The sequence below is a fragment of the Salvia hispanica genome, unplaced genomic scaffold, assembly GCF_023119035.1.
Source record: "Salvia hispanica cultivar TCC Black 2014 unplaced genomic scaffold, UniMelb_Shisp_WGS_1.0 HiC_scaffold_207, whole genome shotgun sequence".
Lineage (NCBI taxonomy): Eukaryota > Viridiplantae > Streptophyta > Magnoliopsida > Lamiales > Lamiaceae > Salvia > Salvia hispanica.
The window spans coordinates 29,448-41,818 of record NW_025951923.1 but is presented as its reverse complement, the minus strand read 5'-3'; the positions used below and the strand labels follow the sequence as shown (position 1 = coordinate 41,818).

The following is a 12,371-nucleotide window of genomic DNA, read 5'->3' as shown; positions in this document are numbered from 1 at the left end:
TCAACATATAAGTATAACTTTCTCAACATAACATGTAAATTTAAATCTCAACACAAAGACATAATTTTATCAACAGAAATCTATTGATAAAGTTTTGTCTTTGTGTTGATAATTTTAATAAATAATATTGAGATAGTTTTGGGTTCTGGATTAAAAGGTTGGTTTTATTTTAACGCGGCCCTATGGAAGAAACCGTATGGTTATGGGATTGGGAGAGATTTATTTGACTACAGAAGAAGTAGAATAATTATTTAATATTTTGGCTTCTCAAAATCGGTCAACCAAAAGAAACAAAAACTAGAAACAAGGAAGATAGAAAGATAAGCCCAAATATTTAGTTTAGAGTATTAATTAAGTTGTGGTGTTTCTGTAAAGTACTTTGGTGTTATTCCAAGTACTTAGACGAACGCCTAATTTTCTCATTGATGATTCTCACGTCAATCTCATCGACTATTTTCATCACACAATTAATCAATGACCAAGTCAAGCATCCACTATTTCCATTCGCAACTAATCAAGACAAAGACAGATTTTAATCAAAGTCTATCACTCGCTCTTTCTCAAAACAAAACTCAACGTGAAAAAGTATAAAAAAAAGACGGGTGTTACAATTACTTTGAGTCAACATAAAACAAGACAAGAACTATTGATAAATGATTGTCCAATAGAACACTTATCATGATAATTTTAATCATGTACTACATATTTTGTTTGGTAAGAGGTTGGAAGGTTAACAAATAATGAAACAAAATGCATAAAAGTACTTCGCAAGTAGAATTATTATGTGTTTTTTGAAATGAGATTTTATTTTACCTTCAAAAATTTAAACGACAACAAACTATACGAATACATCATAATAAATACCGTGGATGTGGAAATACCTTAATAATGCAGACACATATAGTTTTCTTTAAATGCATAGGTTCAATGTTAACATATGAATAAAAACTTCATATAGTCTATTCACTTCAAATTCAAAATGGAATGAAGTAACAAAGTATCAAAATGAAGTGGTTAACTACGAAATGAAGTATCAAACCTATTTGAATGAAGTAATAAATTACAAACAAAAAAGAAACACCTCAAGTAACGTGGGACGAAGAGTATATAAAAGTAGGACCCACATTCCACCAACTTTTCAACTCACTTTTCATTACATTTTTTAAAACTCGTGTCCGATCAAAGTGAGATAATCTTTATGGACGGATGGAGTACTACGATAAAAAGATGAGAAAGAGCATGACGAGTTTCCAGTGCACTCACCTTCCAAAATCAACTATTTTTCGTTGCGTAAAAAAGTACTCCCTCCGTTTCAAGATATATATCACACTTCTATTTTCAATTTATTCTACAAAAGAAGTGATATTTTTTTTTGTTTTTTTTTTTTAATATCTCTCACAATATTTTCTAAATTCAATGCTCATTAATACATCACATAATTTCTACCTAGAAAGTACTATATTGCTCGTTGATTTAATTCATGTTATATTCTTTTCTTTGGATTCAAATTTTTAGGAGAAATCAGAGGTGAATTTGGTGAAGATATGGAGACTATTTGTAATTATTTACACCAAATTTAAACCCATTTTTTAGTATATGTTAACACCAAAGATAATTTTACTCCAATTATTTACACCAAACTCAAACCCCAAAGAATATTTTATATCTACCTACTTTTTATACCCTTTCAATTATATTACTTATTTAAATTACTACACATTAATTCCACAACATTATATAAAAAAGTTAAATAAATTAAATTATAAAATAAATTTTGTTATTATATATTAAATATACTTTATATTAGAAAAATACACTAACTTGAAAATTAATATACACTTCATATGCTATGGTAAAATTAAAACATAAATCAAAATATATTTAAAAATATCACAATTACAAAAAATAAAGCATACCACAATATGGATATGAAATTAAAAAAATCAAGACTTAGAAATTTGTGTTTATTCCCACAATTGATCAGTGCAAGTCCAGATGAGTATTTCATTTCTTTTGCATCATATCAAGTCAAATACTTTTGAGATCGAACATCTTTATTTGTTATTATATATTTTTTTGTGTTTTAATTCACATAATTATATAATAATGAACTGATTTGCAATATCTCATAATTTTTTGCAATAACACCATATTTGGTATTTTACAATCATGTTTGATGTAAATTAGTAAAACACTAAAAATGGATTTGAGTTCTAGATCATGGAGATGATTTTTATACCCAAAATGGATTTTGGTGTATAGTTGAAGTTGTCCGAAGACCAAAATCTATCCCACTTTTCTCTATTTTAAGTAATGACATTTCAATAAATTATGACAGGTTGACACAAAGTGCATTCATCCAAAATATCACACAAGTAGAAGGAAACAAAAACAAATTGAACTTCTTCTTGAAGACAACATCGATTGTCGAGGGACGATAAGGGTGTCCACTATAGTTGGCGGCTACCATAAAATCGATGCAGCCACCAACGCCCATGTTTTACACTATAGTGAATATGCCAAGCCACCAAATAAATATTTTTTTCATTTTGTGTATATTTTAATTTAACTACAATAAAATTATTGGACTATAATAATTAAAAAAATGCATTATTTAATAAAAACAAAAATTAAAACCAAAGTAGAATTGGAGATAAATTGAAAAGAGTGGAGATTGGAACGAGGTAAAAAAATGGGGAACATGGGTAGATTTATAGAATTAATAAAATAAAATAAAAATTAAAAAATGAAAATAGGGAAGCGCTGGCTCCTCAGCAGGCAGGCCACGAGAGAGCCCGAGCATGCGACTCTTCTACAGTGGATACTCTTAAGATCACCAAATACCCTTCCTACTATATATCCTAATACATCACTTAAAAACAGATAAGTGGATCTCTCTTTTTGGAAAAGAAAACCTATTTTCAATATAATCACTCTCTTTCAGTTTCTCATTCATTATTTTCTCTACTATATTTAATCTAAATAATTTTCTCCTTGCCATTCCGACATATGCGCACTGGACTGAAGTTTTTCCTCAATGATTGGCAATAGGAGAGAGAGTGTATCGACTATCGAATGATGCAAAAAATTTTATACTATTAAATATGGTAGTAATACTTAATGTTTGTGTGTCATGAGGAAATACATCAATTAATAATATCATGAATCAACTTACCGAAGTTGCTCTGATCATTCGGGAATTCGTCAACATGTACATGGAAGACTTTTCTAATTAATGAAATCTGAAAAATCAAATAAAAGAGAACCTTGAAAAGCATATAAGTGTAGAATAATAACTCCATAATTGTGAGGCCCACAACACAACACTTGCCCAAGTCAACTTCAAGTCAAGCTCATCAACTCTATCTTCTTCTCCCCTCCAATCAAACCATTTTAAAATATCCCATCTCTCTTCTGCAATAATTCTCCTCTCCCAAAATCCAATCATCCATGGAGCTCCTTCACTCCCACAGCAACATCCTCTCATCACTTTCCCTCACCTTCCTCCTCCACTTCTCATCCCTCCTCTTCCCCTCCTCCTCCTCCTCCTACAGTACTCTCCCCGACTACTACTTCATCAACTGCGGCTCCCATTCCAACCTCTACACCTTCCAACGCAACTTCACTGGCGACGAAAATCCCTCCACCTTCTCCCTCTCCTCCACCGGCACCACCTCCTCCGCCGCAAACCAAACCCACGAACTCTACCAAACCGCAAGAGTCTTCACAAAACCATCCTCCTACCACCTCAATTTAGACCAAACCGGCACCTACATCCTACGCCTCCATTTCTTCCCCTTCCCCTCCCTCGAAAATCCCCAATTCCACGTCTCCGCCGCCGGCTTCTCACTCCTCTCCAATTTCACCGCGCAGAGCGCCGGCCGCTACGGATTCCCAATCGTAGAAGAGTTTTTAATCAATGCATCCGCAGGGAAGCTGAAGATCAACTTCAATCCTTCTCAAAAAGACCGATCTTCCGCATTCGTAAACGCAATTGAAGTCTTCCTCGCGCCGCCGGAGCTAATTCCATACTACGCCGTTCCCATTCCTCGCGTGAGTGATCAGGGAAATAACGGAGGCTATAACAGCGTTTTGGGCGATTTCACGCTGCGGATTCTTCACAGGATTAACGTCGGTGGCGAGAACGTTACGCGGGACATTGACACGCTGATGAGGTATTGGGTTCCCGACGATCCGTATTTGCTCCCCGGAAACACTTCCAAGTCCGACCCTTACACTGATGAGATTAAGTATCAGGACGGTGGAGCTACGCCATTCATTGCTCCTGATTCTGTTTACAACACTGCTAGAGAGATGAATGCTAATAGCTCCAATAATATCTCGTGGCGGTTTGAGGTTAAGAAGGGAGTTAGCCATCTCTTGAGGTTGCATTTTTGTGACATTGTTAGTGATACCTCGAATGACTTATTTAAATTCAATCTCTCTATCGATGGTGATGAGCCTTTTGTGGTGTATCCCTGGGATAAATATTCTCAGGGGGCAGCTCCGTTTTATATTGATCGGTTGGTGGAAACCGATGATTCCGGTTTTGTGAATGTAAGCGTTGGCCCTAATTCTGAATCGGATGTTAAGAATGCAATGTTGAATGGTGTGGAGATAATGGAGCTTCTCAGAGACAAGGCCTCTGATTCTGGAGATGGTTCTGGGAAAGCCTTGTTTCTGATTCTTGGTTTGTGTATTGGTGGATTGGTTTTGGTTTTGGTTTTGGTAGTGTTTGGTGTAGTGTTTCTTCGATTCAGGAAGAGGAAGGTGAAGCAGAATGGGGTTTTGAATTGGCCGTTGGGGAGTTCTTATTGTAGGACTACTGCTCGGACATCGGTGACCGGGACGCCCTTTGCTGACTTGAACCTCGGGCTGAAGATCCCGCTGTCCGGAATCCTCTTCGCGACGAAGCACTTTGACGCGAAGCTGATGATCGGGGAGGGGGGTTTCGGGAAGGTGTACAAGGGGACGCTATGGAACGGAAACAAAGTGGCTATAAAGAGGAGCGAGGCAGGGCACGGGCAGGGGTTCGAGGAGTTTCACACGGAGATAAGGGTTTTGTCGAAGATCCGACACCAGCATCTCGTCTCGCTCATTGGCTACTGCAACGAGAAGGACGAGATGATACTTGTATATGAGTTCATGGAGAATGGGACTTTGAGGGAGCATTTGTATGGGGATGTGATACACAGCCTCTCGTGGGACGAGAGGCTGCGGATATGCTGTGAGGCAGCGAAGGGGATTCATTATTTGCATACGGGATCTACCGGGACGATCATTCATAGAGACATTAAGTCGACGAACATCTTGTTGGACGAGAGCTACGTGGCGAAGGTGGCTGATTTTGGGCTGTCTCATTCCGGGCCGCTTGATCAGACTCATGTGAGTACGGAGGTGAAGGGCAGCTTCGGGTACTTGGATCCGGAGTACTTTAGGTGCCTGCAGCTGACGCAGAATTCGGATGTGTACTCGTTCGGGGTGGTGCTGCTGGAGGTGCTATGCGCGAGGCCAGCGGTTGATCAGGACCTGCCGAGGGAGGAGGTGAACTTAGCGGATTGGGGAATGGTGTGGCAAAGGAAGGGGGAGTTGGAGAAGGTTGTGGATCCTTGTCTTGATGGGAAGATTAATCCGAATTCACTGAGGAAGTTTGGGGAGACTGTGGAGAAATGTTTGCAAGAAAATGGGGCGGATAGGCCTAATATGGTGGATGTGTTGTGGGATTTGGAGTACTGCCGCCAGCTTCAGCACTCGGCCGTGCCGAGGCAGCCGTATGAGGACACCACGACCGAGGTGTCATGGGGCGTGCCCATGCAGGTCCTTAAGCGGCTGCCAACGGACAGCTTCACGGTTGAGGAGGAGGACTCGGTTAGTCGGTCGTTCAGCGGTGTATTTTCGAGTCAGCCAAATGGGAGTGAGGTGTTTTCGTTGCTGGATATGGATGGTGCGAGGTGAGACTTAAATATGTCTAGTGTTTGTTGCCTCATGGGTATGTCATATGTGTGCCTTTCGAATTGGGATAAAATGTATTTTTGTGGAATATTTGGTCTCTTGAATTATAATTTGTAAGACCCAACCATTCCTACTAATAACAATGAATTGGTTAATTGTGTCTTCACTACATCTCTTTCAAGTTACAAGGGTAGCTAAGGGCACCACAATCCATGAAGTATGATAGGAGTACTAGAAATAAGTACTTATATCTTTGAAGCATGCGATTATTTTCTGGCAAACAAAAAAAATCAAATGTGTTTTCACTTCAATTAAAACTAGAGAGAAGAATTTCATAAATAGTAGTAGTATGACAAGTATGTTAAATTTATTTGTTAACAGCCTTTTAAATTTTAAAAATTTGGTCAAACATTAATATGTCCCATAAATTTTAAAATTGAAATATTAAATTATAAAGTTTCAATTTTTCTCAATTGTCTCATCCATCCAAAAAAGTTATTGTTTAACGATATTCAAAACAACGTGTTTATCAATATAAGTATTTTTTCTTTTATATTTTTCTTCTTATTGTATTAACATATTGTCGTCTTTACTATCATAAAATTACGTTGATTTATGCATAGATGAGAAAATAAGAATAAAATGAAATTTCGTGATTTAGTATTCTAAATTTTGCTCAAAATTTCATGAGACAGATCTGAATTTGATCAAACTTCGTGTTTTATATAACTATTATCCCTAAATTTATCTACTCAAGAACAAAAATTTCATTCCCTAAGTTTAGGAGATGCCATGAAAAAACTTACTTCCTTCATCACACTCCAAGTGAAGCATTTCTTGTTCGATACAAGATTTTTTGAAGTGTTGTTTTGTGAGGTAAGTGGAGATATGGTAAAATAAGAGTGAGAAAAAGTAGAGAGAGTGACATTTTTATTACTTAGAAATGTGTTATTTATGATGAGATATCCCAAAAAGGAAAATATACTCCTATTACTTAGGGTTGAATAAAATAGATGAGATAAATTGTTATAGATCTTATCACTTAACTGAGAGAGAGAGAGAGAGTTAAGAAATGTGTCATTTAGGATGAGATATCCCAAAAAGAAAAATAAACTCCTACTCCCCCCGTCCCCCAAAATTAGTCACCATTTGAATTGACACGGGTTTTATTAAATGTAACAGAAAGTGGGTTGAAAAAATTAGTGACATGTGGGTCCTACTTGTATATATTAGTTTTAAAATAAAATGTGAGTGAGAATGAGTTAGTGAAGTAATAGGAACTGAACTGTATTGTAGGCATAGTTTGTGAATAATTGTAACTATAATGAACTAAAAAATGCATATGATGAAGTTATAACCTTAAGTAATGAAGTAATATGAACTGAACTTTGTTTTATGCATAGTTTGCGAAGAATTATAATTGTAATGAATTAAATAATATACTCGATAAAGTTATAATCACATGTAATGAAGTAATATGAACTGAATTGTGTTTATGTATAAGTGTGCAGTTGGACTTGTACCTGTATTGACTAAATAACCTAATTGATGAAGTTATAATCTTATTTAATAAGGTTGTGAACTAAAGTAATAACCCTCCTGAAGTTCGATGAAGTAAAAAGCTATTGTGATGAAGTGATATACTTGTTGGATGAAGTAAATGCATGTATAAATGAAGTAGTGATCACTTGTCCGCATCTACACTTGAATCCTTTATATCATTGGTTTATAAACTTTATCTCGTAAATGATTTAATTCATTTCTTCTGTTCACTACTTTGAGTCAACATAAAACAAGACAAGAACTATTGATAAATGATTGTCCAACAGAACACTTATCATGATAATCTTAATCATATACTGTATATTTTATTTGGTAAGAGATTGGAAGGTTAATAAATAATGAAACAAAATGCATAAAAGTACTTCGTAAGTAGAGTTATTATGTGTTTTTTGAAATGAGATTTTATTTTACCTTCAAAAATTTAAACGACAACAAACTATACAAATACATCATAATAAATACTGTGGATGTGGAAATACTTTAATAATGCAGACATATATAGTTTTCTTTAAATGAATAGGTTCAATATTAACATATGAATAAAAAACTTCATAGTCTATTCACTTTAAAGTTTGCAGAAAGTTAAACAGATTCAAATTCAAAATGGAATGAAGTAACAAAGTATCAAAATGAAGTGGTTAACTACTGAAATGAAGTATCAAACCTATTTGAATGAAGTAATAAATTACAAACAAATAAATGTATCACATTTTTAGAAAATCAAAATCCTAACAAGAGAATATCAATAAAACAACTCATTACTTATATAGTTGCTTTTTCTTCTCATCTGTTTTGTCACAATTCCTTGAATGCCGACCAACCACGTAGCATATGGCAAATGTACGACCAAGCTTGGACAAATCCTTATTTCTTCATTTGGCACATCTACGACCAGGCTTGGACATATACTTTATTTGGCAAATAAAACCAGACACTAGTATAAAACATAAAAACTAACTGTTGTTAGTAAAAAATTATAACAAACACAAATCAATCCGGTATATAATAAATTAAAAATGAATAGATATTTACTTCATTCTAGTAGGATTTTACTTCATTTTAAAACATTATTACTTCATTGGACTACGGTTTTACTTCATTCCAGTATTTGATCAAGCAAATGTCATATACCTACGAAAAACCAAGTTTCCCTGCGTTTTCACCGTATATGAATTAATCAAACCTCTACATTCTTTGAAACATTTCTACGAACACATCAAAGGCACAACTCCAAGCAACCATCTCTTACCTTAGACTGCTTTCCTCTTCTACTATGTCTCTTCATGATCGAATCACAATTGAAACCCCACAGATACTCCAAGCAAATCGGCAGTTTCACCTTCGGTAAACGATTTGCGAGTGTCAACATTTTGAGTGTCAACCACAGATCACATTTCGACCTGAATAGGTTTGAGATGTCATCAATTGTAGAAGAGGAAGTTGTGGAGTCGTCGATTTTGGCAGAGAAACAACGTTTGAGCATTGATTTGCAGTAGAAATGAGCGTCGATTTGCGGTAGAAATGAACGTCGATTTGGAGAAGAAGATTAGTGTCGCTTTGTAGAAGAAAATGCGTCGATTTGTAGAAGAATTCTTCGATTTGGAGAAGAAGAGAGCGAGAGAGATGAGAAAGAAGATGCGCAGCGTGAATGAAGAGAAGCAACGTTGAAATTTTTTACCCTGGATGTAATTTGACCGAAATACCCCTAATTTGAAGTATATTGCTTACATAATGAAGTAGCGAAATTCATGAGGCGTGGTTTAATCTCATCCATTAAAATCTAGATCTAAGGGCCCTAATTTGGTCTCTAGTTCGGTCTTTAAGACTGGATTTGTGAATAATGGGACTATATATATATAGAGAGAGTTGTGATCAATGTCGAACCCTTCTTAAAGACCGAACTAGAGACCAAATCTCATCCACTCATTAATCACATCTAATGGTTATTAATAATTATACATTATCTGATTTATTTATTTAATTAAATTGGTAAAAGGGTATTTCCGGAATATGCAGTTCTTCCTCCCTTCCCAAATCTAACCCACTTCTCTCACTACAATTCTCTCTCACCTTTCCCGACCCCAATTCCCCTTTCTCCTTCAGCTTGTCTCTCTGCAATGACATCCCCTCCGTCTCCATCGTCGGAGTCACTGGTGCTGTCAGGAGTTCCTCTCATTATTTCAGACAGAGACTTCCCTACGGATCCCTCAAGTTGTTCGCCTCCAAGCACTCCGCCGGAAAATCGATCGATTACGAAATCGAGATTACATCGTCGAGGAATTGACAGAGAACAACTCCGATGACGTCGACATTATCGGTTCAGCACATGGAAGATTGTGAATAAGGAGATGCAAAAGGAGATAATTGATAAGGTCATGGGGCCATAGAGAATGGGCCGGAGAGGTTGCCGGACAAGCTGCCATTGATGGCTAAAAAGAAGAAGCTGCAAGAGCAGCGTGGAGAAAGCTGATTGAAGAAGTGTGGAAATCGTCACTATTTATATTTCTATATTACTTCATTTGATTAGGTCATTACTTCATTTTATTAGGTTATTACTTCATTTGACTAGGTCATTCACCTAAGTCACAGATTTAGGGAAAACAACAACTATGATGTAGTTTTACATCTATGGTTATCTGTGGTTCTCGATTGTTTGCAGATTATGAAATTTGTTTGAATATTACTTCCATGGGAATTTTGCTCTGTCTACTATCTCTCTCTCTCTCTCTCTGAAACGTTGGGGCTTTTGTTTGAATCCTAATTTGTTTTATAGTTTCTGAATTCTAGCTAAATTGGTTGTTGTTTTGAGCTATGCATAATCCACTTTAGCAGCTTTCAGCCTTAATTAGTTTATCCAATTTAGCAATGGAGAATCTCCATCATGAGGAGGCTCGATATTTTTGACTGAATTGAATAAAAGTGAGAAAATAATTCTGCCAAATCCACGACATTTGAGTTATATGATTGGTTGTGTTAATCTTGGAGTGTGTTTCTTCTTGTTTCTTGTTTCGTATTGTTTAGTTGTGATGCAGATTACTAGCAAGCATACAGTGCAAAATAAAAACACTACTTGGGAGAATTCTTCAAAAAAAGAAATGCATAAATTACTTGATTCGGGCTAGAGAAGCTTCGAGAACTATTTATCGTCATCCGGTTTGATTTTGAAGGATTTCTGGTGGAAATCTTCATTGTAGATTGAATGAATTTTTGGGAGTGGAGAAGAAACAGTTGGAGAACTGCGTTGTATGTATAGTTTGCGAAGAATTAATATTATAATGAACTAAATAACGCACTTGATGAAGTTATAACCTCAAATAATGAAGTGATATGGACATAATTGTATTATATGCATAGTTTATGAAGAATTATATTAATGAACTAAATAACACACTTGATGAAGTAATAACATCAAGTAATGAAGTAATATGGATTGAACCGTGTTGTATGCATAGTTTGCAAAAAATTATATTTTTAATGAACTAAATAACATACTTGATGAAGTTATAACCACATGTAATGAAATAATTAACCACTGAAATGAAGTATCAAACCTACTATAATGAAGTAATTAATTACAAACAAATAAATGTATCATTATATTGTCAGAAAACAAATAAATGAAGTACAATAAATTACAAACTAACAGTTGAAGTGATGGAACTATCTGAATTAAGTAATAATGTATAATGGATGAATAATATTAGAAATGAAAAGAATCAAATTGTCACGACCGCACTTTGTTAGGGATAGCAAAGTCGGGAAACCGTGACTAGGGGTGGGAAATAAGAAGACGGGAATAGAAAGTGGATAAACAATGACTAATATTCACTTAGAAATAAAGGGGAAAACAACACAAACAAACTCTTAATCACCAAAACTTGAATGAAAATCTTACTATTCAATAAATAATTATTAGAGTACAAAAGAACAATCGAGGTTAACTAAAATCTTAGTACGCAGCGGAATGAATACGGTCACATGTATGGAGAAATACACCGCCGAGAGCCTCTACTTAAAATAAAAGGGAAATCATAACTCTGCTCAGCATTCTCCACCGTCACTGCTCAACCTGCACATTTAGAAATATATCCAGGGCTGAGTATAAAAATACTCAGTGAACACATTGCCGAAATATACATACATAAAACGAAAATATTGTCATGCCATCACAGTAACACTCGAGGGTTTTCTCTTAAAAGGCCCGAGCTTACTAAATTCTTTGTGAGCTAAAGTTCGACTGATCAGTCTAAGTTCTTTCTTTCTTTTGCCATATCTGAACACCAAGTGCCGTGGAGATGGTGCTCTCCCACGGTCACCTACATCTTTCTTCAGCCGAGGAGGTGGCCACCTCCCAACGGCCTCCACTATATCATCTTTGTGCCGTGGAAGGTGGCCACCTTCCACGGTCACCTGTGTACACTAATCCGAGTAGGGACACCACCCTCACTCGGACCCGAATTCGATTCTTACGTTCCAACCAAACAGATAGGCATAAAACAAATCATTTATGGCAAGACAACATCATTTGCACAAATAACAAACATAAGTTTATATTTTCATCCACATTAGAATGTAGGATAGAAAAGTTCACCTCTTGCGTTTAACTTGAATTTCTTTACTCCTACCATCACTTGCTCGTAGAGATAGTCTTTTGAGAAAAAAAAATAATAATATATACTTAATCAGACTCAAGGAAAACATATACTTAAAATGCATGCATCCTACATGTGTTTTCGTTTTGTTCTTTATTCTTTCTTAGGGCCCTTCAAAAATCCTTCTACAGCAATTAAATCATAGCTGCGCTAAGCACTTACTTTCTCTCTTGGTTTATGCAGTTACCCGACGATACACGTCCA

General features: G+C 35.7%; 1 protein-coding gene and 1 long non-coding RNA gene across 2 annotated transcripts; one reads left to right on the top strand and one right to left on the bottom strand.

Moving 5' to 3' along the window:
• Positions 1–3,386: 3,386 nt before the first annotated feature.
• Positions 3,387–6,118, top strand: LOC125198704 (probable receptor-like protein kinase At5g24010). Its single transcript, XM_048097008.1, has one exon. It carries the CDS (start codon positions 3,451–3,453, stop codon positions 5,953–5,955), a length of 2,505 nt encoding a protein of 834 aa, XP_047952965.1. The 5' UTR covers positions 3,387–3,450; the 3' UTR covers positions 5,956–6,118.
• Positions 6,119–11,368: 5,250 nt separating this feature from the next.
• On the bottom strand, positions 11,369–12,098 carry LOC125198705. The gene is made up of 2 exons (XR_007172457.1): positions 11,727–12,098; positions 11,369–11,584 (listed from the first exon to the last, which is right to left on the bottom strand). It is a non-coding gene; the product is annotated as an uncharacterized LOC125198705 (long non-coding RNA).
• Between the last annotated feature and the right edge of the window lie 273 nt (positions 12,099–12,371).